The sequence below is a fragment of the Anopheles merus genome, chromosome 2R (genome assembly GCF_017562075.2).
Source record: "Anopheles merus strain MAF chromosome 2R, AmerM5.1, whole genome shotgun sequence".
Classification (NCBI taxonomy): Eukaryota; Metazoa; Arthropoda; class Insecta; order Diptera; family Culicidae; genus Anopheles; species Anopheles merus.
This window is the reverse complement of record NC_054082.1, coordinates 19,540,728-19,564,905: the sequence shown is the minus strand read 5'-3', so window position 1 is coordinate 19,564,905 and position 24,178 is coordinate 19,540,728. Positions and strand designations below refer to the sequence as shown.

General features: G+C 46.8%; 2 protein-coding genes across 9 annotated transcripts in view; one reads left to right on the top strand and one right to left on the bottom strand.

The window, feature by feature from the left end:
* The window catches only part of LOC121587648 (limbic system-associated membrane protein), a 235,887-nt gene that overhangs the window by 101,424 nt on the left and 110,285 nt on the right, over window positions 1-24,178 (bottom strand). The window contains exon 1 of one of the 5 annotated variants that reach the window (XM_041904618.1): window positions 15,642-15,741. The exons of the other annotated variants lie outside the window; for them this stretch is intronic. Within the exon in view, the coding sequence (XP_041760552.1) occupies window positions 15,642-15,654 (13 nt within the window). The 5' untranslated portion in view covers window positions 15,655-15,741. Of the gene's footprint in view, window positions 1-15,641; window positions 15,742-24,178 lie in introns of those variants that run through there. 5 annotated transcript variants of the gene reach the window in all.
* LOC121587649 (dead end protein homolog 1-like) lies at window positions 15,965-17,603 on the top strand. Of its 4 annotated transcripts, none has more exons than XM_041904622.1 (3): window positions 15,965-16,137; window positions 16,305-16,758; window positions 17,005-17,603. In XM_041904622.1, the coding sequence occupies exons 2-3, from the start codon at window positions 16,333-16,335 to the stop codon at window positions 17,146-17,148; spliced, it is 570 nt and encodes a 189-aa protein (XP_041760556.1). In that variant the 5' UTR covers window positions 15,965-16,137; window positions 16,305-16,332; the 3' UTR covers window positions 17,149-17,603. The 4 variants fall into 4 exon arrangements, with proteins under 4 accessions (XP_041760556.1, XP_041760555.1, XP_041760554.1 ...); XM_041904621.1 differs by having other exon boundaries at window positions 15,965-16,220; XM_041904620.1 differs by having other exon boundaries at window positions 15,967-16,207; window positions 17,005-17,601.

Sequence of the window (24,178 nt, the reverse complement as noted above, 5' to 3'; positions counted from 1 at the left end):
TCGAACGCTCGTCACGAGGTGGCCCCCACCCTGTTACGTTGGGGTAGTAAGTGGAGTCAACGTGCAGCAACGAGCGGACGATTGGCTTTGCTTGATGAATTGGTAAATAAATTATGGGTAATCTTCCATTTGTACCGATACGGGATCGTTTATCTTTGGCTTTACTACTCTGCTGGCCGCTGGTGGCCGCCACCACTACCACCACCGGGCTGTGGCCAATGATACGTACAGCGATTCAAAAGCTTTCATCCCAAACCATTCCGGAGATTGCTCAATGGAAGGGAAAAGCAATCGCATATGCGATTTTCTATCCAAACATAAACACACACACATACATCTTTACTGACCATCGGATTACACAGAGCACGGTCATATGACGCCCATCCCATGGTCCAAACCGACAGCCGGCGCCGGTGCTGGGGGGGCAGTAAGACTTCCGACTAATAAGCGCAATTTGCTCGTTGAAACGTTCGAAGAAGCTTTACTTTGATCGAGCACTGCTGTTCCACTCAAAACGATCTCCCATTTGTCAGGCAGCCCCCGTCAGTCAGCGGAAGCCTCACTTCTTACCTCGTGGTGCCCACTGGGAAGGCGCCCCGTAGAGTTAGAGTAGTGTAAACGGCACGAGAAACAAGTGCTTCGTAGAGAGTGAGCGAGAAAGATTTTATTAATTCTCAACCACTAAAACCAATGAGCTTCGTGACTTTCAACTTTCACAAACCCCTTTGCCACCATCCCAAATCCTGGAGCCCTACGTTGCCCTCTCTTTGGTCACTTCGCCTGAGCTGAAACGTGCCGGTCCTACCGGTGGTGTCGGTCGATTTCGGTACGGGTGCGAACCACGGTGCTGCAGAAGCTCGTGAAAGAATATCGTGATTTATCGATGATTAGATAAACTCACGCGCATCGATTGAGCGCTCTATTTACTGTAGCAACGGATGGGGGGGGGGGGGGGGGGGGGGAGGGGGGGGGATTCTAATGAAGCGTTGCACGGCAATGAAGCGAAGCATGGTTTTGCGATGAAGACGTTGTTGCCGGACGCCGGACCTAAACTAAATCCTTCGCCGATGTGTGTGTGGGTCGTTTTTTGTTTTTGTTTTGTTGCTGGCCAAATGAAGAGACAAACAAAGATCCCCAAAACCGATCCCCGACGGTTCCAGCCGGTGTAATGGGACGAAATGAAACGAATCGGTTACTGGTATCTTTTCCCTTCTTTGCCCGGACAATGACGCTTTATAACTAATCACACTGTTTTGGGGTGCGGTTTGTTGTATCTTTTCGATTGTGCTTTGAAAGGGGCTAGACGCGAACGAGAGCGAAACGTTTGCCCCAATAGAAAAGGGTCCATTTGGCTGGACCCCTCATTAGTAACAGGATCTGGAGGGATTAAAAGTGGGGATCTACGCGGGTGAGTTTCAGTGCATCCTAGCATTTGGGTTTTTCTTTGCTTTGATGTGTGTGTTGAGCTAACGGAGAGGGGAAGGGGAAATATGCATAAGGATTACTTCAGTGAAGTGACATGCGAGCAGTACTATAGCTTTATTTTAGCAATAAGCAAGAAAGCAAGCATAGCAAGAGAGCTTTGCAATTGTGAAACATCAAAGCTAACTGTGTTCGCCTTTGAGCACTTATAAAATGACATTTCTATAGAGCTATCCAGTGTTTCTTGCTGAATTTGAACTCTACTATTCCACTGACCTTGCAAACCGGGCACAGGAATTTGACCCGGTGCCCGTATTCGAATCAATAGAGGAGCTCTACTACAATATTTCTAACTGTATTATAGTCAGTTTGAGTATTTTCCAACTTCTTAATTGTTTACTTTCGAAAACCCAGAAAATCCTCCTGAAGACTCGATCAAAAGTCAACCATCAGGAATATTCGTTATTGCTACCCGAACGGTCTTCGGAGATTATTTGAATATCCTTCTTAGATATTCTTGGAAGTTAAAATGAATTCTAGCTATTTTGTTATTAAATTCCTATCGAGTTCTTCTCTATCATGGGGCTACCATTAAACGATTAAGCATTGGTTTCCTCAAACTTTACACAAAATCATCACAATTATTACCCCACTCTAAGCTCAAACTGAATGCAAATCATTCCTCGGGCTCAAAAGCTCGTTAACCCTTCCATTAGCTCGCTCAATTTGGTCACTTGTCTGGTGCATAATTTTTCAAACACTTCGTCATATTTTAAGTCTCAGCTATTGACAGGCTTTGGCGGTGTAATTAACTGTCAATAAATTAAGAGAAAGTGTAACATTTTGCTACACCGTGTACCGTACACCGGCCGGCTACACTACACCTTTTGGCCATCTGTTTCATCTTCGTCCAACAGCAAAACTGGCCACCGCACGAATCTCGTTCGAAATATGAACAGTCGCAACGTACCGGTGCCGAAGGCGCTCGCCCTCCCGGCGCAACAAATCAGTCTAATTTGTAGCAATTTTTCAGCTTCCCCAATCTGCGCCTACCAACACCACCCGGACGCCAATCGAAAAATTTATCAAACGGTATTTAAGTGCCTCCCATTCCGGTAATAGACCTACTTTGACCCCGCCTGCGAGGCAAAGGAAGGATAGAAATTAGAGCAGAAAGCACCATGCCCCGGTCTCCGTGCGCAAGAAGCATTCCCTTCCTCAGTGGCGCGAGCGAGACGCTGCCGCCCGTTACAAGCGCTTTTAGCGCACTTATTAAAAACCCAATCGTTCTCATTTCAAACCCTCGCAACACATTAGAAACCCGGCTCTGAACTGGCTTCGTGACCCACGGGATGTGGACGATTGAAAAGAGTGTGGATTTCGTTTTTCTGCCGCCGTCGTTCGTACCTGGTAGGGAAGCGTACCACATTTGCGCCAGCCCGGGAGCAAAAGGTTTAATTGCACATAAATTATCGCCACCCGGTTTGGCGCGGAGTGTGGCCGTCCCACCGCCGAGAAGAGTGTGTGGGTTGATTTTCCCTTTTCTTTTTGCTTTCCACACCATTTTCTTCCCGCTCTAGAGAGCGGGCGTGCGGCGCTGCTAAGAGCAGCCACTGAATGGCTTGCAGCAGTGCAATTGTGCAGCGGAGAGTTTTGTATCCCAAAAAGGAGCATAGAAAAATGGAGTGCCCAAGTTTAGCTAAAGTGTGCACCGTTTCTTTACGTTCGAGACGGAAACGGGTCCGGCTTGCACTGTTCGGGGACAAACGTCGCTACAAACGACTCCTATGCCGTAAGGATCTCGTCGGGCAAAGGAACTGCTTACATGCTCACAAAACGGTACCATACTGGTGCGGGAACATTAATAGCATCCACTACGCTTTCGGCTCCCCCGTCGTGGCCATTAATTTCTCCTGACTGAGCTTGCCCGTGGTGTGCGGTCGGCTGGCATCGTGGCTGTATGGAGGGGAAGCGCTTACATCTTCCGGGTCGACTCCGGTTTAGACGTAGCTGCTGCGACTGCGACCGGTGTGTGCCATTACCATCGGGATCGCTTTCTGCACCGTGAAATCACTGACTGCACACAAATGTAAGTGGATACCGCACTCGATTCTGTCGACAGCGGGTGTGCTTTAAGCGATGGCGACACCTTACGGCGCGTGCAGGACACCGCTCCAACGGGGGTTGCTGGTTGCATGAATCAATCTTCCGGCTGACTGTCGGTTGCAAGCTCAGCACACTGGGCAGCCACGCCGGTAAAGTACGTTGTCACCGTTTGCACTACACAAGGGTTTGTGCGTGTGTGTGTGTGGGGGTGTCTGTCCGCTGGCCTGCTGCTTGCTGATGCAGATTTGTGAGCTACACTGGTGGAGCAGCGGGTCCACCTAAACCCCATTATCAGGTGCTGATGTGATATGCTGAAGGTGCACAGCACGCCGACTGGGGCACATAATTTATGGCGCACACCACCACCACCACCACCCCCGCCGGGCCAGTTCGGACTTCGGGAGCTACGACTTACCTACGGAAGAAAGGCGGGAGAGAAAGAGAATAAAATAGAATTAGCACATTTGCAGGCTAATCCCCGAGATCGTAAAATGGTAAGTGAAACAGTGTGTGAGTCCCACACGGCGGAGGGAGGTCACCGCGACACAGTTCCAGGGACTCATCGGTCACTGTCAATTAAATGCGGCTCCAGTCCCGAGGAACTGGACAACGGGAACCGTTCAAAAGCCGTCTCGAAGGCGAACACAAATGCACAAGTACGGTGCAGCGCTGCACGTTGGTTGCAACCGTTCTTCTTCCAGACGGTTGAAGACTTGGGAAGGTAGCAGCAGCAGTAGTGCCTTGAGTTTCATTCATAATCAGTGGCTGAAATAAATTGTGCAACTGCGCTGCAAGTGCACTTACCACGAATCAGTGAGAGAGAGAGAGAGATGGAGAGAACTCTGACACTAATACGCTCGCATAAAAGCAATAAGAAGCCACTTCCGGTCGAGAGTCACTGCCAGCGTTGCCTTGCCCGTAGCGCACCACACTTTACATCCACTCGACTCCTACTTTTCATTTCGTTAAACAATAAAGCTCTTTCGCGACTCACTGGGGAAGAAGCGCGCGACTGGGGCCTAGTACATTCATTACCTTGTGCAGTTGCAACTCACTCGAAATGATTGACTGTTATGATGGTGCTGCTGGCAACAAGAGCCATCTTGAAGCGTATTATGCGCTACTCTTGCTTCTAGCGATCCCAACGCAAGTCGAGCGCTAAGGACGACAGTTAGAGAGCATTTGGCTTTGTATGTTGGTTGGGCAGAGAGAAAAAAAAGATAGATTAAAAGGAACTCTTAGAATCCAGCTTCAACTAACACATCCGAAAAGGATTCCACTTTTAGCAAAATTATATACATATATATGCATTTAAAAAATGATATTTAATCATCGTTTCACCCAGTTTTGGTACGTGCCGGTTGGCAATCGATAGCACCATAGCTTTATTTTATGTAACTGTCGTTAAATCGCTTGTTAAATCGTTTCCAGCTCGCACCATTCCCGGAGCGTTCAAACACTCCAACAAAGCCGCAAAGCAACTAAATCGAAACACGTTAAAATGTAAGCTCTGAGGGGTAGAATTGGCTTCGGCATTCTTCCTTCCGCCTCACTGGCAGACACAGACCCCGTCAGCACGGTGAAGCTTTCCGTGGTGCAAGTTACCCTGTGCGTACCTCGGGTGTGCACATGGCACACACTCGCGGATACCTTCCATTTTCGGTTTGGCGGAAGATTACGGAATCGCTTTTACGCCGCTCGGCGCTACGGTGCCTTTGCCTTTACTTCAGCAGTTGCGAGACGGTGAGATTGCCCTGCAGATGTCACGAAAAGTGCTCCAGATGGGGAAACCGGTGGTGGTTGGTGGTGCCAAGTGTATAAGTAGGATGTGAACATATGGGGAGCAAAAGTATTAAGCTATTAAAATAATGCCAGCAGTCATTACGTGCCCGGACTGTAGTGCTTCCGTTTAAACCGACCCCGTGCGAGTGGGAAGTGTGTGAGTGTGGGGACTCGTGTATGTGTATCTAGGTACTCGAGGAGGAGTTTTTTTTTGCGATTCGCATGGCACACAATCGTCTCGAAGTAAGCTGAATGCTACTGGGTTGGTACGATCGTACGCGGTACGGGAAAAAAACTTGACAATGGCAGTCTCGTGGGGTAGAGAAACGACTTCAAAGCCAAAAAGGAAGTTTTGTGTGAGTGTGTGTATTTTTTTCTATCTTTTTTTTCAAATCTTCTCAATCTAGAAGCACCTTAGCTTGACTGCAAATACCAGCTATCAGATCAGGAGCGGTAAAATACAACGCGTGGTTTCGCTTTATGTATCAGCCAGTGTGCAATAAACGAACGATTAGCTGTGAGCGTTGTGCATTTTATTTTAGATTAAATAGAAAATTGAGCTATCAAAGCATTCGGAGGTGAGCACCAGAATACGTGCCGTGCTGTACGTGGTGGAAGCAAAACAGGTACTTGAAATGAATCAGTATTATTATGAAGATCCTTATTATAAAGCTTCTGTCTCAAGCCAAGACAATATTTTAAAGAAAAAAGTGATTGTTTTAGTCGAATAAATTGGATGAAATAGTTGCTTCTATCTACTTGAATTTTCCAGAGTGTGATACGATACTTAGCTTAAAGCAACAAACAGACAAAATCACCCGTACGTAATGCTAAGTATTGTACTAACAGCAGAAATACGAGAAAACATTTTGAACAGCCAAAACATTCCTATCTGATCCTATGAATGCTCTCTCATTCATCATTCCCTGTAATTGTTCACTGAACGAGGCAAATAATTAATCATCAATAAAACTGCATACGACTCATTTCATCGGCAAACGCGCATTAAACGACCATATGTGCATGCAAATCGCTTGCACCAAACACACTCAACAGTAAACTGTTGAATAAAAGCGCCAACAATACACAATAAATTAGGCTTCCCCATCGTTTTAGCTGCATCGCGTGAAGCACCGCAAACACACTCACACACACACGTAATTTGAATGCAGGTGTTCTGCCCCATTTTGTCGTCACCGGGCAAAACAAGGCGAAAAAATTGACAACCACAGTTACCACAGTGGTGTCCTGGCAGTTCATCCGCAACCAAAAATTAGCCCATCGCACATCAATCGTAACTAACACGCAAGAGCATATCCTGGTTTAGCTTCTCTACCAAGCGTGCGATTTCCCCCCGCCTCCCCCCCCCCTCCCCCACTTTATCTTTGTTAGTTTGCGTTAGGTGCATGCGGGTAACGTGTTACACACGCCCCAGTGCGTTCAGGGATGTGTGCACATTCAAACACGTGGAAAACGTGGCTCCTTTCTCTCTAACGAATTGGCAGCGCCGCATGGAATTTGGTCATTAATCGGTTGGCGTAAAAATAAAAACTTCCCACCCAAGCGTGAGAGCAACATCATCGAAATGTGACCTTCCATCCCCTCCTGCTGTTTGGGGACAACTGTAACCACTCGTTAGCGTGGACAAACAGCATGTCACGATTTCCGCTGACAGTAGGCCACGTCACTGCACCTCGCTGCAGTGATGTGAGGTACATTGCAAACGTTAATGTGCACACACCGGGGCCAATTAAACGAGCTGCCAGTCGCCGGTAACTAACTGTATCGGAGGCACTTGTGCTCAATGTGTGCACTTTACCCAGGGTAAGTTCGGTGTCACTGCCGATTCGGAACACTGCCACTTACAACCGGCGGGGAAAAACCGGGCTGCCAATTTGAAGCAAAAGATGCATTTACGACCATCACCATCACACAGACATACGTGGCGTGGGCGCGTTTATGTACACGTTTAATTATAGTTTCATTTTCAGCCTTCCCGAAAAATCAATTACACCATCAAACAGGTTGCATCGGCTGCACTTGCCACATCGCATTTCCACCGCTCTGACTCACCGCTGACGCCGAGCTTTGATGCACAGATTGGAAACCACCGGAGTAGCTGCATAGGCTAGCAGCATTAAGCACCCAACCTCGGCGGCTTGACCGGGGGAGGGGTAAAGGGTGACACCGGCATAGGCACAAGGGAATTCGGCCTGGAGGATTGTGATCGAATCGAATGTCATTTAACATCACATTAGTGTGTCGGAGCGAACCACCGGGTGGCTCCGGGTGGGCCAAGGGATTGCATCAAAGGACCGATTGTGAGGAATGACGGATAAGGGAGGGGAAGGGAGGAGTTCCAATTGGCAATACTGGACTCGGTGCGCGTTTCGGGAAGCTGCCAATTTTCTGCCCTAATGCCCGTTTTTCCCGTGCTTCAGATTTGTCCCGCTTTTTGTCTCGTTTTGCCTCCGTGACTGCCACCCTCGATCCTACGGCTGCTTCGTATCCCCTCCTCCCGCAATACGGTAGGCGCGTGTTTAATCGAATAGATTAAAATTCGTTCGCATATTGCAAATATTGTGCACCCTTCTTTGCCGGTATGGTCGTTTGATGTTTGCGAGTGCCCACTAAATTGATGTGAAAGGTACGCGCGCGAGAGAGAGAGAGTGCAAGAGCGGAGAGAAAGAGTAATTGTATGTTTGTCACTCTTTTTAAATAACATTTTGAAACAAATCAAACCCTAGTTCAATATAATTATAGATACACATTCTCTCTCAATCCTGCCTGCCCGTGCGCCCCCATTAGGCATTAGTGTCAACCTTCCCGTTTCCAATGCACATGAGCAGTCCCACGGACTGCTGAAAGGGCAGGGCTGGGTGGTTGTTTCGTTGCGGAAATTGAACATCGTTCGGCTCGTTGGCAGGCAGGGGAAATGTTATCCAATCGTACGGATTGAATAATATCCTGTGATGCTGCTACCGTGCCAGCCCGTCGTCGTCCCGCCGGGAGGAAAGTGAAGCTACCCACTAACAACACGCATGCAACACATCATCATCATCATCATCATCATCATCGTCGTTGTCATTTTCCCAAACGGCTCTCGTTGCCCGTACCGAAAACAGCGTCGCTGCAAGCCACACATACCACCAATCCGACGCAACGAAAACGGATCGATCTTTCTGTGCGCCTCAACTTCGACACCGTTTTCAGCCACCGTTCGGCGTGCTAACGTGTTGCTGCTACGTGTGCTACGGGACCCATAATTGCATTGCAGTGCACTGGGCTACAGTAGCTGCTGCACCGGAGTCCAGCCAGGCCACCGTACCCGTTGTAGGCTAGGAAGGATTACCGAAACATCGTGTCAGATTGGTGGTTTCCTCCACCCCGTAATATCTACCTCTCGGACCCGTTCCTGGACGACCAGGCGTTTGCTGCTGCTGGATGGGTAAAAACGGACAGGCTCATAAACCAAATCTCCCCAGCAACGGCACACCTTGGCAGCAAACCAATTTATGACTTTTGCATTTGCGCTCGTACGGCAGCGGGTCCCGCCGCATCCGGGCACAAAAATCATCCCCGGTAATTGCCAGTGTAGTTACCCCTTCGTCGGTAACCCATCCGAACGTTCAAATTGTTGTTCAGGTACCAGGTAGCTACCAAGCAAGCAGGTGGAGTGAAAAATTAACTCGTCCAAAAACTTTGCGCCCTTCTTCCGTGCGCATATGGGGTAAGGAGGGATACATTGTTCGAGGGAAGCGGAAAACAATAACCCATCCACCCAGACCGACACACACACACACACACACACACACCCACACGTTCGCTATCATTAAGCGGTAAATTTGTAAAAGGAAAAGGGGAAACATCCGCTAGACGATTGTATGAAGGGTTAGGTTACGCTGTTTAATTGAGATGCTGTACACGCACACCCACACGTGGTGTACTTGGGGATTGTTTCGCGTACCGGGATAATTATTGCGCAAGTAATAATTTCTAATTTAGCTTTCCAGTTTCCACACTTTCGTCTGCTGAAGCTCCTCCAGGACAGGATTGAGGTTTGGTTTCGGCAGGAAAGCAACTTTTGTAATATGAATGTTTTCGATGAACAATGTTTGGGCGCGCTTTAATGAAGCCTCTAGTTTGCATTAACACTTTATTGAACAAGTGTTCCGTAAAAGCTTTCTTGCAGGTATGAAGTGCCGCTAAGACGAGCCAGTATAGCTGGGTTTGCAAATTATCACACAAATTGGACGAAATTTGCGGATTTGTTCAATTTGTTCAAGGATAATTCACACCTGCACATGGTAAACAGCTTGCAGACAGCTCAAGAACTTGTGAACTGGAAGAATATCGCACAGGAAGAAGTTTTGAATCGATCGTTTGGCGGTTCGGACAGGGTTGCTTTTGCTCCGATTTCCATTCGAACGATATTTTCGCTAAATCACTCGACTGAGATGCAGCGGATATGAAGTGCATCGGATATGATACTTCATTCTGAAGTATGAAGCCTATTCTGGCCAAATCTGACGTAACACTTCTGTTTAGGGTCACGATGAAGTCGCTCAAAATGATACTTATTTAGCCTCATAGTGTGATAAGTGATAAAAGACAAAACGGATCTCCGTCATACTCATTAACCTACTTACTTATTCGGCAATGCAAATGATTTTACTGTCTCACGCCTTCACCGTCCAATCCAAATATCCGGCTTTAAAAGCGGATGTCTCTACGACAACTTGCCACCTCACCATGGACCTACCAATCCCAAGCTGTCCTTGTGGACGGTTGATGGTCAATTTTTACCGGCTAGGTCTTCCAGTTGCATCCACATAACCTGGCCAACACACCGAAGTCTGTTGAGTTTAATACACTGTACGACTCGTATAATTCGTCGCTGCATCGGCTTCTCCGTTGTTCTTCCACAGATACGGTGGTGCCAAACAAGCTTCTGAGCATCTTGCTCTCAAACGTGGAGGCAAAGAGAGTTTCGATTTGGACAGTGTCCATGCCTCAGAAACGTACTGGTAATATCTGGTGCGACAGGTTCTTTGTGGTGAACTGATTTCTTCTCAGACGGCTCGGTAGACAGTTCCCCGGCATCCAGTGTGCTTTTAAATTAGCTGATGCGATGTTGTCATTGCTGACCTTTGACCCGATATAGGTCAAAAGAGTGTTCACCTGTCCGTACGTCGCCCTTGCATAAGTCTGATGACACTAAATCCTGAATACTCACACAAAAGTAAAGGTACGCTGATATGACTCGTTCGAGCGTTCTACAATGAAGAGTTTGCACAGTGAAAGAGCGACATTAAGCTGTTATTTGCTTTCACAAACATGTTCGTTAGCACCAGACAAAGTACGAGACGTTTATACATCACAACAGCTTACAGCTACTAAGTTTCTCTATTTATTTACAAAACCCCTTGCTTAACTGCAGTCATTTACTGCACTGCTGTGGCTCTGCTTTAGCTTCACTGCATTTTTTCTTTCGAATGTGGACGCAGTCAATTAATTTTGCCTTCCATCCCTACTGGGTAATTTCAGCCAACCTTTCAAGTACACGCTCACCTTTCACAACGTAAAGATATAGGTTCATTGTAATTGAATCCTTAACCGGACCAAGTACCAATGGGGTCCCTGAAAGGGCCTGGCATGGCAGCACAAAGTACACACCAAGGCGTTTCCTTGTTTTCAAACGGTGCCAGTAATAAAAATCCCCATTGTGGACGGAAAGGATACCACCACCGGTGCGATATCATCCGAAAACTAATGACCGCAATCAAACCGAACAAATGACGTTCATCTCCTCGCTAATTGTCGCTCTCCTGCCTGTCTGTACGGTCTGTGCCGAACGGTTCAGGTACAGGCCGAGCCGTACCAAACTTCCGAGTGGTGACCGAGAGAGTAGAAGCAGATATTCGCTCAACTCCAGCAAGTGTAACTTCGCAACCTAACTTCCACCAATGGCGCACACTGTTACCTGGCCCAATGATAATGCTCACCGTTCGATTGCGATGTTTTTTTTCCCTCGTTTAAGCTATCGTTTAAGCTTTTTTTTTTTGCTTTGCACTTTCTCTGTGACACAACACTTTGCACAAACTTTCTTCGCCTGCGCATCGGCCAGATGACCAGGGCTTCGCCAACCGTTCTTATCTTTACTTTGCGCTCGTTAGTCTCCGTGCTCGGTCGAACGGACAGGAAAACACACACACACAACGGAAGCATCCATTACTTCAATTAAACGGTTCGTAAAAAGGGAACACGCTGGCAGGGAAATGAATATTTTCGAGATAACAAACGGGGTTTCGCGATGGCATTGGGAAGGAAGAAGGGCTATTGCTGTACACCACCAAGAAGGTAACGACAAGACGGGGGAAAGAAACAGATCAACAACAGCAAAACAAAAAACATCGTCAAACCTCGGATGCGGTCTAAAATGCAAATTTTGTAGCATTTTTACGGGAATAATTATGAAAACGTCCTCGCCCGGTCGACCGGCTAACTGAGGTAGCCACTACTGGCCCTTTTGTAAAATGGTACCATTTTATCGGTAGGTGTGTGTGTGAGTGTCGTCGGCCCTTGGTCCTATTTGCAACACGGCATCCTTTTGCCGTCCGTCCACAAATTAAACCATCGTCGTCCCGGCGATCTTTCCCTTCCCTATTTTTGGGACCGGTTTCTTCCCCAACAAGCGCAAAACAAGCGGCTACGGCTGGCTAAGGGGTTCAATCATTTCTCCGCATCATTGACATTGAAGCTGGGAGCAAAAGGAGCAGTCCAAGACAGAACACACCCCGGGGATATCCGGAACCAAACACAGCCGGCGTACGACGATGTTACTAACGTACCACCGGTCTTCCCTTTCGCTTCTACCGGCATCTGCGGATAATGGAGTAAGTTTCAGCGAGCAAGTTTCCGTATTCCCCGCAAGGCACAATGTCCCCCCCCCTCCCCCGTCGTCCCCTCGCAGTGCCAGGCTGGTGGAAGTATCGCATCTCCCCACGCTGGACCGGAAATAGAAAAATGGTTGCAACCACCGGCGTACGGCGCAAGATTACGGCTTTAGATCGGGATTGGATAGAGCAAGGGAAGACACTGCTCTTCGCTCCGGGTCACAATTTTGAGCTTGCCTGCTGGTTGCCGCTACTGCTATCCTATCCCTTAGCGGGTAGAGAGTTTGCTTACCGATCCATTTGGCTATCGAAATTCGCGGTAAAGACTTGGATGGTTCTAAGACTGTGCTGTAGCAAAGGGAAGTGTGTGTGTGTGTGTGCGGAAGCAGTACGCTATGTTGGGTTGCTGGTTAAATATACCAAGATATGAAGAAACCCGAGGTTCAACCCCATTCCCTTCCCTTGCCCAACCACATTTCCTTATCCTTTCCAGCTTGCTCGTTTTGGGGGCCGGTACGGGGAAGCCACACCATCCAGGAGCGGGATGATTGCAGAAACCATGAAACGGATATTTACCGATGAAGTTCTAATATCCTACTCTGTTTGGATTTTCTTTAAACCGGACTTCCGCCCCTGGTGGCTTTTGTTCTCGCCGGAGAACCGAACAGTCTGTAATCTTTCTTTTTGGAGCAGGAGAACGATTATAAGGCCAGCAGGAGAACTGGCAGTGGTAGTGGAAAATGGTAATCCAAATGGTGGAACATTGCACTTGAGAGTGAGTGGAATAAAGTTCCAAAGTTGGATGGAATGAACAACATCCGCCACCGATGGAGATGGTAGTTATAAAACATATATATTGAAGCCCTATGGGTGCATGTTTGTTTATGCGCGTTTGTTGGTTTAGCTTACCCGTGTTATTGTACAAGGAAATGAACATTAGTGTTTGACTTGCATCGTATTTGGTGCTGCTAACCGTGCTGCTTGGAAATTATTGCAATGATAGTAGTGAGGGCCCAAGTAAAATCAGTTGAGAGAGAAGCTAATAGACAGAATGCTAGGAGAATCACTACCAGACCAGTTGCTAATAAGATCGCCAGGATGCTTTTAAAAGACTACATTAAAGTGAAGAAATTTACATGCTTTACCTATATCTTGAGATTCTGACCACAATAGAACCCGTTGGAACAGAAGTGCATACGCTGCTGGTGACATCCTCAAGATTGTGGATATGTTTTGGTGCTACGCGGTTGGCCTTCACTTCAGATAACGATAAACAACAGACAGACAAACAGAGATGCCTTGTTCTGTAAATAGTGTCTAAATAAAATGGGCTCCATCAAATCCTGGGAGTCTGTTACAAACTTTTTCAGGTGTTCTCATATTTGTGGGACACTTCCTTGACTCTATCCTATTGAAAGTAAACTTTATGTATTGGAAACTAGACTCTATTGCACTCTTTTTGGACAGGTTCCCAGGAAATTGGATTTGGACCCAACAAGGGTGCTATAGAGTCCAATTCCCGTCATATACTGTTCGTTTCCCGTAAGAAAGAATTAATTGTATGTCCTACAACTATGAGAACTCCTGGAAAACCCTGTAAGACATCTAGAACGTACGCAATCCGAGATATATCACACACATGGTCCAAAGGTCTTGGGGCAGAATCGCAAAGCCCTGTATGAACAGAAGAGCATATGAAGCTTTACTCGAAGACTGAGTATACCGAGGAACTGTTGTGAACCATACCAGCAGTATTGACTTAACCCTGAGCTGGCCCACAAATAAAACGATATTAGAAAAATATGAAATCTCGACGCTGATATGCTGAAGACATTAAAAAACTCTCCAGCAAATACAGAATTGTCATCCACAACCGACCACTGCACTATCATCCGAAAGCGGAACAACCGGCATCAACTGAGCATATAAAATAGACTGTCTCATTAAACGAACAAAACACTCACATTCTTCAATAGTATTTGCCATTTCCCTCTAGGGGTAGACCGATTTTAAGTGCCTTATACGTTCGCACAACTTCTCCTTTTAACAGACACATTTCCTTAAAGTTATCTTGCTGCCAAGTTCAGTTTATTGTCTTCATTCCTTTTTGGCTGCTCGGCTCTCGTAGGGAAAGTACCGAAGCAGGGAAGATTTTGTTTATAGTGCTATTAGAAGACACAAAAAAAGAATCGATCCGCCCATTAAGATAGTGGCGTTTCATTTAAATTTCCCCTTTTAATGTGCAGTTTCGTAGTGGGGAACTTTGGAAACGAATCTTTACAGCTTTTCGCAAGGGTCTGTCGGACATTAACTACTTTTCCAAAACGGGTTTCCTGGTACTAGTGTTGCTCGCGGTGGCCTGTTATATCGGTTGGCAATTGCATCCACTCCAAACTGACACCGGCACAACGGGGAGTATGCGAAGCGGTTTCATCAACGTCGTGTGCACCGATATGCAGACAGCACCACAAAGCAGAATCAATCAAAATTTGTGTTTTTGCGGTGACCGTTGACTGCCCGCTACGATGGCACTGTACGGCGAGCCGGATCAGCTACAGGCGTGTTTGAGCTAACATGCTTTACCAGTTAGATTAGCTTAGGGTTAGACGTTTAACATTGCTTGCCACACACAACCCGTCAACTGCCAACTGCCAATATTCTGCTCTTAACACATTTCAACCGTAAAGCATCCATCAGGTGATGTTTCTCCATGATAAATCGCTTCCGTGTGAGGGATCGACTACAACAAACAGCACAACTTAACCATTACACGGTTCAGTTTCGCCTTAAACTCTGCCCCGACTCCTTGAAAGCCGTGGAAGCCTGCTGTAATACCGTCGGCCCCATCGCCCGCTGCTCAAATATTTCATCCATCGAATCCTTGGGATCGAAAACCTGCCTTAATCGTCCGAAGCCGTACCGCGCCGCCTAACGAGCTGTTGAAATTAAACGCTTGCCATTACTCACGGCGGCTGCCAGTTCGGCCCGTGCGGAGGGGGCGTGCCAGGTGATGTCCCGTGAGCGTACAATATTGTAATTATTTCCCGATGTGATTTATCGATGCTAATTCAATAATAAATTAGCTCTAAATTATTGGACGCAAGTCGAAGTTCCACCGATACCTGGGACACCGTAGCGCAGAAAACCGTTCCGGGAAGCCCGTATTGGACAGGTGAAACGGCACGGCAGTCACAGGAGACATTGTAATTGAAACAGTAAATTATCGTAAAGACGAGTGAATACCGGTGCTGGTGTGATGAGACTGCCGTACCTCTGCCGTGCAGGATGAAGTGCCGAAAGGGTTTGGCACGCCACACTGACAGGGCCGAAAACGGATGGACTTTTACTAAAAATAGAGACAGCTTCAAACGATTGCAAAACATGCAAAATGATCACACAATTCATGGTTTTTCTTTTTCTCTCTTCTACTCTTACCTACATCCTTCATATATCGGAGTGTTCTTTCTTTCTTCTTCCTAAGTACAGGCAGTAAAGTTCAGCCAAAGATAGATTACAATTTCTGAACTCCTGTAAGCCACGCTAAATTACCCACTTCATGCCGGCGGAGAGAGCTAACCCGAGATCTGTCACTTTGCACCACACAAATAACCTTGAAATGTCCCTTTTATGGCCAATATTTCTTCTATCGCTTTCGCCTAATGTGCGCGGTGCGTGTGTGTGTCTGCGTGTACGCGAGATGTGGATCTCCAAATCATCGCGGCAGTCGCGCGCGTGTCAACATGCTGTCTCGTTTGTTCGTAGCGGGCAGAGCGAGATGGCTTGATGTTTCTGCTGTGCGTTTTGATGTGCGTCGCAAAATCCTGCAGCGTAGAAAAAGATAGATGTAACGCGCGCACACCACAACGCGTCAACCGACTCGAGCGGTCACGTTCCACTCGCTACACTTAAGTTGCAGGAAGTGACGTCACAGGTTTATAAAGTGTTCCCGCAATCGTTTTCCTAACTTTTTCTTCTATTTCACTCAATTGCAAACAGCTTCGGTACACACACACCGTATTAGCTCATATCTATGCATTCTAAATCGCCGACAAACTTGATGGGTAAAGTGATAAATGTGCTTCTTGTACTGTCTTGCAGCGTCCTGTCGCGTTCTACCCAGAGCAAAATGCCGGTCACCTGGATGGGCAATACGTACGTGATACAGCACAACAATGGACAGTGCATCATCGCGCTGAAAAGCCGGATGAGCGAGGCGCTTCCGTTCAACGAGCTGTACGTGAAGGGCATCCCGCGCAACTTCGGGCCGGAAGAGCTGGTGCCGATCTTCTCGAACGCCGGCGTAGTGCACACGATACGTCTGCTGATGGACTTTGGGCAGCATAACCGGGGCTTCGCGTACGTGAGCTACGTCGATCCACGCCACATCGACCGGGCGCTGGTGACGCTGCACGGGATGCAGATCAGCGTGACGCAGCGGCTGGAAGTGTCGAAGAGCCGCAACTCACGCAGCCTCCAGCTGTGCAACCTGCAGAACCACCGTACGGCGGCGATCATATCCCAAACGGTTGCCCACATAACGCGCATTAGGGAGGTAAGTTTCGATTTACAAATTTCTGGAAATTGGAATGATGCTTTGGACACACAGCGTGTGAATGACGCAAATACCAACGCATTAGCATCGAATGCATCGAATGTTCTAGGTTAGGAATTGCGTCGTGTGGCGTCAGTGTGTTTTGATACAACCGGCGTCCGTGATTTGACAGCAAGTGTGTGGTGAAGTATCACCGTCAGTGTTTCTAATTCCGTGTTATTTCTTTTGCTCAATTTATCGTTGCAGTTCCGATGCAAAATGATTCGCCTAGGGGAGACGAACGACGTAACGATTATCTTCAAGTCCCATCACGATTACATCCACGCGTACACCAAGCTGAACCGTGTGCGGCACATATTCGGACCCACATGCTGCATTAAAACGTTTTAGACGGTAAGCGTCTCATGCAGTTCCTGGAAGGAGCATGGACATGGCTATGTCTTCATAATTTGTTCTTGAATTCTTTATGCATTATTTTACTTGCGGATCGTAGATTTACCGGTTTCAATTATTTGATCATCAACCATTTGTATTGTCATTCAATTATTTTTGTTCTTTCACTTTACGCCACTCTTGCACGATGAATGTCCATTTCTATGCGTTAAAGAAATTTAATAGTTCTTTATATTTCAACTGATGTTATTTACCTCTATATCAAAAGTTAAAAAACTTTAAGCGCCTTTATTAATGCAATGATTTTTAAATCAATGGACTAATCAAACCAGTTTGAATTTAGCGAATAAAGATTGAATTTAATTTCATGTTGAACTATTTACATATAAGCTTTGAGCCTTTTTTTGATGTAGTAAACGATTGAATATATTCTCAGATAGCAGATACCGTCGTTAGGGTTCTTAGTTCTCGGCTACATCCGATAAGATGTACAGACAGACATTATTGCGCAACTAAAACGATAACATGCTGTGTTAAAGTGGCACCAACAGCCATCCGTTACGACGGCCCGGCTGCGATGCATGCTTGTACAAAGTGTAACGCAACATATTGGCCCAATTTTTGCGACTCGCTGCCCTTCATAAGGACATGAAATTTCCCATCTCAGAGCGGACGAACGAGATAACAAAAACAAAAGAAGTCCACCGTTGTCAATCGTTAAAAATTATACGGCTCGCCACAAATCCCTCAATGGTGCTCTTGCCGCTGTAAACAGGCGATACAATTCTGTTAGTAAAATCGCGCGCAACAATTAACATTCGCACCCATCCCGTCCCTTGGCTGGCGGCGGAAAGGTCAGCTACGGCCCATCCGCGCACGGTGGGTCGAATCCAATTTTCTCCGGAAGCCATTTGCGCGAGTGACCGCCGAAAAAAAGCACAATCTTTCAGTTCCTGCCAGCCAGAGGGTGCTAGCTGCACGTATATACACACACACACAAATACAGCAAATAAATCGTGGTTCTAATTTATTGCGAAACATTAACAGCAGACCGTTCGCATTAGTTCCCATCATTACGCCAGCGAACGTGGCTTGGGGCCGGGACGGCTGTGTCATGGAAGGTTTTTCCTTTTTTTTCGTTCCATCCCAACGCGTTTTTCTGCTGTAATATTCACGGCTGCACGTTTGCTTTGGCGCGCGAAGTACAAACCAGTTGCTGTGTATTATGCTGGCAAGCTCCCACAGCCGTTAATTTTTAAGACCAAACGGTTGAAGCCTTTCTCCGGCAGCTATTTCTACCGCTTTTTTAGCTACTTGCAAACAATTAGTTACGCATTTGTTTCCGATAATTGAGTTTTTCCCCCGTGGCGCAGCGGCAAGGCTGTGGGAAGTTTAAGGCACTGCGACCGAGCAGCTCTCACCGCTGATGAAGACGTTAAGAAAGTTAATGGTGAAGCAGCGCATAGAAATTGTTCGGAATTTCGTTTTTCCTTTTTCCTTTTTTAGTTTTCTCTTGAAAAAATTGATAAACTGGATAATACATCACTGGAAAGTGTTTAAAATTTGTTAATTTTATATAACAGTTTGAAAAGAGAAGTTCACTCTAGAAACTTGATCAAAACTCGATCGAGAAATAAACGATCGACAAGAAACGCCACCACCAAACACACCGCCTTGTCTGGCTTTCCATCTCCTCCAACATAATTATACTAATTTCACGTACAATTAATCCACAGCATTGCGCACCATCTAGCTAGCAGCAAAGCAGATCCGCCGCTAGTCCCGCTGGAACAACAAACTCCGGCAGCTCCCGGTCAAGTGTCGGTAGCAACGTACGTATGCTCGCCTCTGTACTATCTCCACTCGATAGCGAATCAATAGCACAACATCGTCGTGTTGCTGTTTGCTCATCATCAGCGATGATGTTTGTAGATAAACAAGTATAAAAATAAACGACACCAGCACGCCCGGCCGTCCTTTTGTAAGACGACACAGGGCGAAAACCATTCGCTCTGGGTGCGATCCGCTGATCCGCAGCGCCGCCGTCACGTCGGGGCATGCGATCTAATTCGAAAAATATGATTTTATTTGCCTGCAATCACTTTCACTCGACTGTCAATTACATTCGCTCTTGGCAGCCACCACCAGCCGCAGTGGGTGCCAACAGAGTAACGGCTCGCCATGCCGCAAACGCTCTAAGCGCGCTGGCTGCTGGGCTGAGCTGCGCTGGGGTGGCGCTACGTGTGCCTCTACGTGGCGACGCGCGTGATCCGGTTTCGGTGCGGCGGTGCGCTGATGATCCAATGTTTGTCTGTTTGTTATGCGGAAAGTTTTGATTTCTCATAGATTGGCGGCAGCGCTATCGGTGAGAAAGCGAGAGAGAGAGAGAGCACGTTCAGCAATAGCACGAAAAATGTAAGGGAAGTGGTTTGATTCTTTTTAAAACTTACTGTTGGAAAGCTGTTAATATGTTGAACTTAACAGGCACCACTGTGTTCTTGTTTGTTTGAAAATCCTAACAAATCTGTTTTTTTTTGTTCACATCACATTTTTATCTACCTTCAACACGTTTCAAAAACCATTCCACCTGCATAAACGCTTCCTCACCTCGCTTCGGCACGGAAAACGGAAACGTTTTCACCGATAAAATCCGTCTCGTTTTTTCTTCGCTTTCACCACATTCTCCAGGTCGGAAGGTATCACCAAACGGTGTGTGTGTATGTGTGTGTGTGTAATTCGTATGCAAACAGTACGTGATACAATTTACTACCCCCCTTTCTCACCACCACCATCCGCGATCAACGGAAGCAAGGAAAGGCAAATCGCTCGAATCTTCACAGCTTGTACCTCACGTACCACCTAGTAGCGCACCAGTAGCAGAAAGACCCAAGAAGCTTTCCGTGTCAAGTAACACCGGTTCGACCTAACTGCTGCGACAACCTGCCCGGCGTCCGGGTGAGGAAATGCCGTGGAAATGTAGAATTTGATTTCGATGATTCCGCCTGGCATCGATTTCGGGCACTGCAACGACAAGGTAAGGCAACAAATTCCACCAATCCACCCCGGGGGCGCGCTGGGCGATGTCTGAGGAGGGCGTTTTGTTTTGATACGGGCAGTGATATTTCCTACTCTCTCGGTGCGTTCATCACATTTTGTTCGATGAATTGTTTGTGATTCGTAACGTAACGCGGTGCTAATGACTTGTTTGTGGATATGTGTGTGTTGGGTTCGTTTATTTGCATTCGCTCGTCGGTAGCGGAAATTCATAGATTTCCTTCTTGATTTTTCTGATGATCGATTTTACTACGAGGGGCGTAAAATAATCTTTCCACTGGAATGAGCATCGAAGGGAAAATGTTAATTTTTATACACGCGTTGATAAATTATTCAATGAGCCACGAGAGTGCCCCTTAACCGATCATTCCCGGCGCGATAGAACATTCTTGTGGAGGGGTTCAACATAACGCTTCAGCCTCACAACTTCAATCCTTCCCATCCCAGCCAGTCGGTTTGGTACGGTTAAATGTTGTCTTCTAAAAATGTCTGCTCTTCTCGCTCCATTTCTCTCTCTCTCTCTCTCTCTCTCTCTCTCTCTCTCTCTCTCTCTCTCTCTCTCTCTCTCTCCAGGGAACTGCCTGCTGTGGTGTTGTCAAATGCCCACAAATTATGGTAAATAAAGTTATCGTCTGTCTTCGTTTGTGCGCGAGGTGTTGCTACATTACGCCGGCCGAGCAAAGCATCATGGCAACAACAACAACAACACCATCCACTTGACCTCCAATCCGTCGTCCCCGGTTCGCGTTGGCGACGCGATTCATCACGCAAAAAGAAGCGCAAAATTATGCAAATGGTGTGCCACACGCGCATCGCTCGTGAAGAGTGATTTTAATTTTCCAAAACCCCCCATTCTCCTTCCTGCCCGCTAGAGGCGGAGCACACAGTGTCTTTTGCTCATTTTGCCAGCAATCTTTCACAGGCGACGGGCACAGTTTAAGGATGGAGCGGGAAAATGGGGCGACATCACACCTACCGCCTAAAACATCAATAATGCATTAAACGGGATGCTGCTGTTGCTGACGCCACAACATTCGCTGTATTGCTGCGCTACGTGCGGAAGCTTTTTCATCGCCAAACCCCATCACCAGCATCGTCAGCAAAGTTCGTCTTCATTAAAACCACTGACGCTCTTCGGGTTCGCCGGAAAAACGGTAATGCTTTGAATCGACTGCAGGTTCCGTAACCCTTGAAAGCAGCATGCAGCGGCAAAGATTGCGATCTTAAGCAAGGATGGATGAATGACTTGCTAGATAGATAAAAGTAAGATGCTGTGTAAGTGTGTAACATCACACACCGTACACCTGCTCATTGTATCGCCTTGTGCTTAAATGAATTTCTACAGCAATGCTCTCTTAATTTATTGCATAAAATTGCATCCTTTGACAGGCAGCTTTTGTCGCACATCAAAGTGTACGACAGGCACCTCCGCACGATGCTCACACACGTACTGCAACGGTTCACCAGAATCATGAATCCATCTAGCTTGTTGCCCTGTGAATTTGTTAAGTTACGTGTGAGGTACGCTTTATGGCATTGAATTTATCTAATAAACTGGCCACGAGGAACACCAATGCTCAGCAGGACCACATCATTCTATGTGTCGTGTTATCACGGTTCCACCCACCAGCTGCTGCTACTCATTATTATGCACAGCTTTTCTCGCTAATGCCAATCATATTGTGTAGGTGCGATTCACGCCCATACGCGCACGCAACCATTGCGCATTGTGTGCGTCTGGCGGCTCTGGAATTACCACCGGATGCTGCTGCTGCTGCTGCTGCAATGACGAATTGACACACCACCGCTACCCTATCTGACCATCCCTGGCCATCCCTGTTTGGCTTTGTGTCCCACCGGTGGCCCCACACTGGCCAAACTTTGCTGTAAGTAGGGATTATGTTCTCTAAACAGCATTCGTAACACGAGCGCACATCACGCATTGGTTTGCACTGTGTTTTACTCTCCCTTTTTTTTGTCCAGAGGAACTTTTCGGCCATGGTGTTGTTTTTCGCGTGCAGGAAGATAAACAGAAAATGCACATTTTAATCAATAATTTAAACGACACAACGCCACTACCGGCGCAGCCCCATCATGTTCCTGGTGCCTCATCCATGGCAGTTAATTTTAAATGAAATTACAAACATCGTTTCCCCGCTGTCCCGTTCGTACCAGCAGCGAAGCTTTTGGGAAAGCTCATTAAAGTGGGTCGGTTTGATGTTCTCCTTCCCTTTCTCCTGTGGTGCTGTTGAGGGTTGGTGTTGTTGTTTTGGCTCCAAAATCATGCCCGTTTGGTGCAGTTTTCAAAACACAACTCCCTGCTGCATATGTCCTGCAGATATGTACGAGCGACCCGGGAGACAAGCTGCCTGCTGCTGCTGCTGATGCTACTGCTGTGCTTTGGATCGTTTATGTCCAGCAATGAGTGTGTAGTAGAGGCTGCATTGAAGTGTTGGTTGTGTGGGAAAAAGCATCAAACACCGCATCTAGAATGCTAGCAGCATCCTTTTCCCTGCGGTTTGCTGAATGGGGCGGTGTTTGCATTTGATGGTACGTGTTGTGGTCAGAGATAAGGTTTCAGTTACCATACCGAACAGCATTGTGATTGTGCACGTTTGATGTCAAACATATATGCACTCTTTTCGTTAAATTTAATGCCTTTTTTAACCCTTTTCTCTGTTAACAAATATCCGATGATTGTTTTTTTTTTTAATTATTGGCTTTTTATCTTGTTCCTACTATTGAACGAAGAGATTAAAGGCCATTGGCAACAATACAGTTCGATGAACACAGACACCGTGTATCATCGGATCAATAATTTTACATTTAATAACGCATACAACTTGATACCTTGACCATATCGTTTACATCACCAAACGAGTTTTATTCCCTCCATTTTTCCGTTATTGAAACACACACACACACACACACACACACACACACTTTCCCCCGTCATGTTGAACTTTTATTATGTGTTTATTATTTTTTACACTCACCCCAAAACCCACCATCTCCATTTCCCGATAGCAAACTTCCAGACGCGCTGCCGGAAATGAGATATCACAACGGGTCCAAAAAATAAGTTTCCCCATTACATTGGCATCACAACATTCACTCTCCACGCGATGGCACACACACACACCGGTTGCCCACTTTTCCCACCAAACCAAACAAATCAACAAACGACGACAACAACACAAACAGAGCAGCGCAACAACAGCCCACACTTAAATTTCAATTACAACGCCAACTCTCGGCAACAAACAAAAGCAGCATCAGCAGCATCAGCAGCAGCGGCAGCAGCACCGCCACCCAGCGGGAATGCACGGGTTCGCGAGGTCACTCGGCGAAATGTTTGTCCACGCAAGGGAAGGACCACTACAACTCGCTAGCACCGAGATTCGCAGAACGCGCCACCCCGGGAAGCGCCAATTTGGAAAATTAAAAATTCAACTGCAAACCATATTCATCCATTTAATGCTAGCGCACCAGCACCACAAAAGCACCGCACGGGCAGCTGCGGCAGTGACGAGGGAATGGTATGGTTTTCATTCCGTGTTTGCCATGAGCTTTTCCTTTATTTTTTGCTGCTTTCATCACCGAACGGACCGGTATAGGAAGAAGAGTGTGGCTCATGGCTCGGCACCTCTCCAGTACCAGTACAGGGGCACAGTAGGTCGTAAAAGCTTCTCGCATTTGGGCGCTTACATTCGCATTCGTACGGGAAATTATAGACACACTTTTATATCCCACTGTTGGTGGTGGTGGTGTGGAGAAATTATACAAAACAACAATTGTGGAAAATAGGCACGAAACGAAACGGGCACAACCAACACCCGTACAGTGAGCTCGGAAAGTATACGACCAGCTGTATATTTACCAGATAATAAGGGCCAATATTTGGGGAGATTAAGGGATCTTTATTTTATTTATTTTATTTATTTTTAACGCAAAAATCCTAACTGAATTTTAT

Excerpts from the sequence above, each read along its gene's own strand:
- LOC121587649 (XM_041904619.1), top strand. The coding sequence starts at position 16,237 with ATGCATTCTAAATCGCCGACAAACTTGATGGGTAAAGTGATAAATGTG. Across the intron at positions 16,759-17,004 it reads ACATAACGCGCATTAGGGAG|TTCCGATGCAAAATGATTCG; the intron begins GTAAGTTTCGAT and ends TTATCGTTGCAG.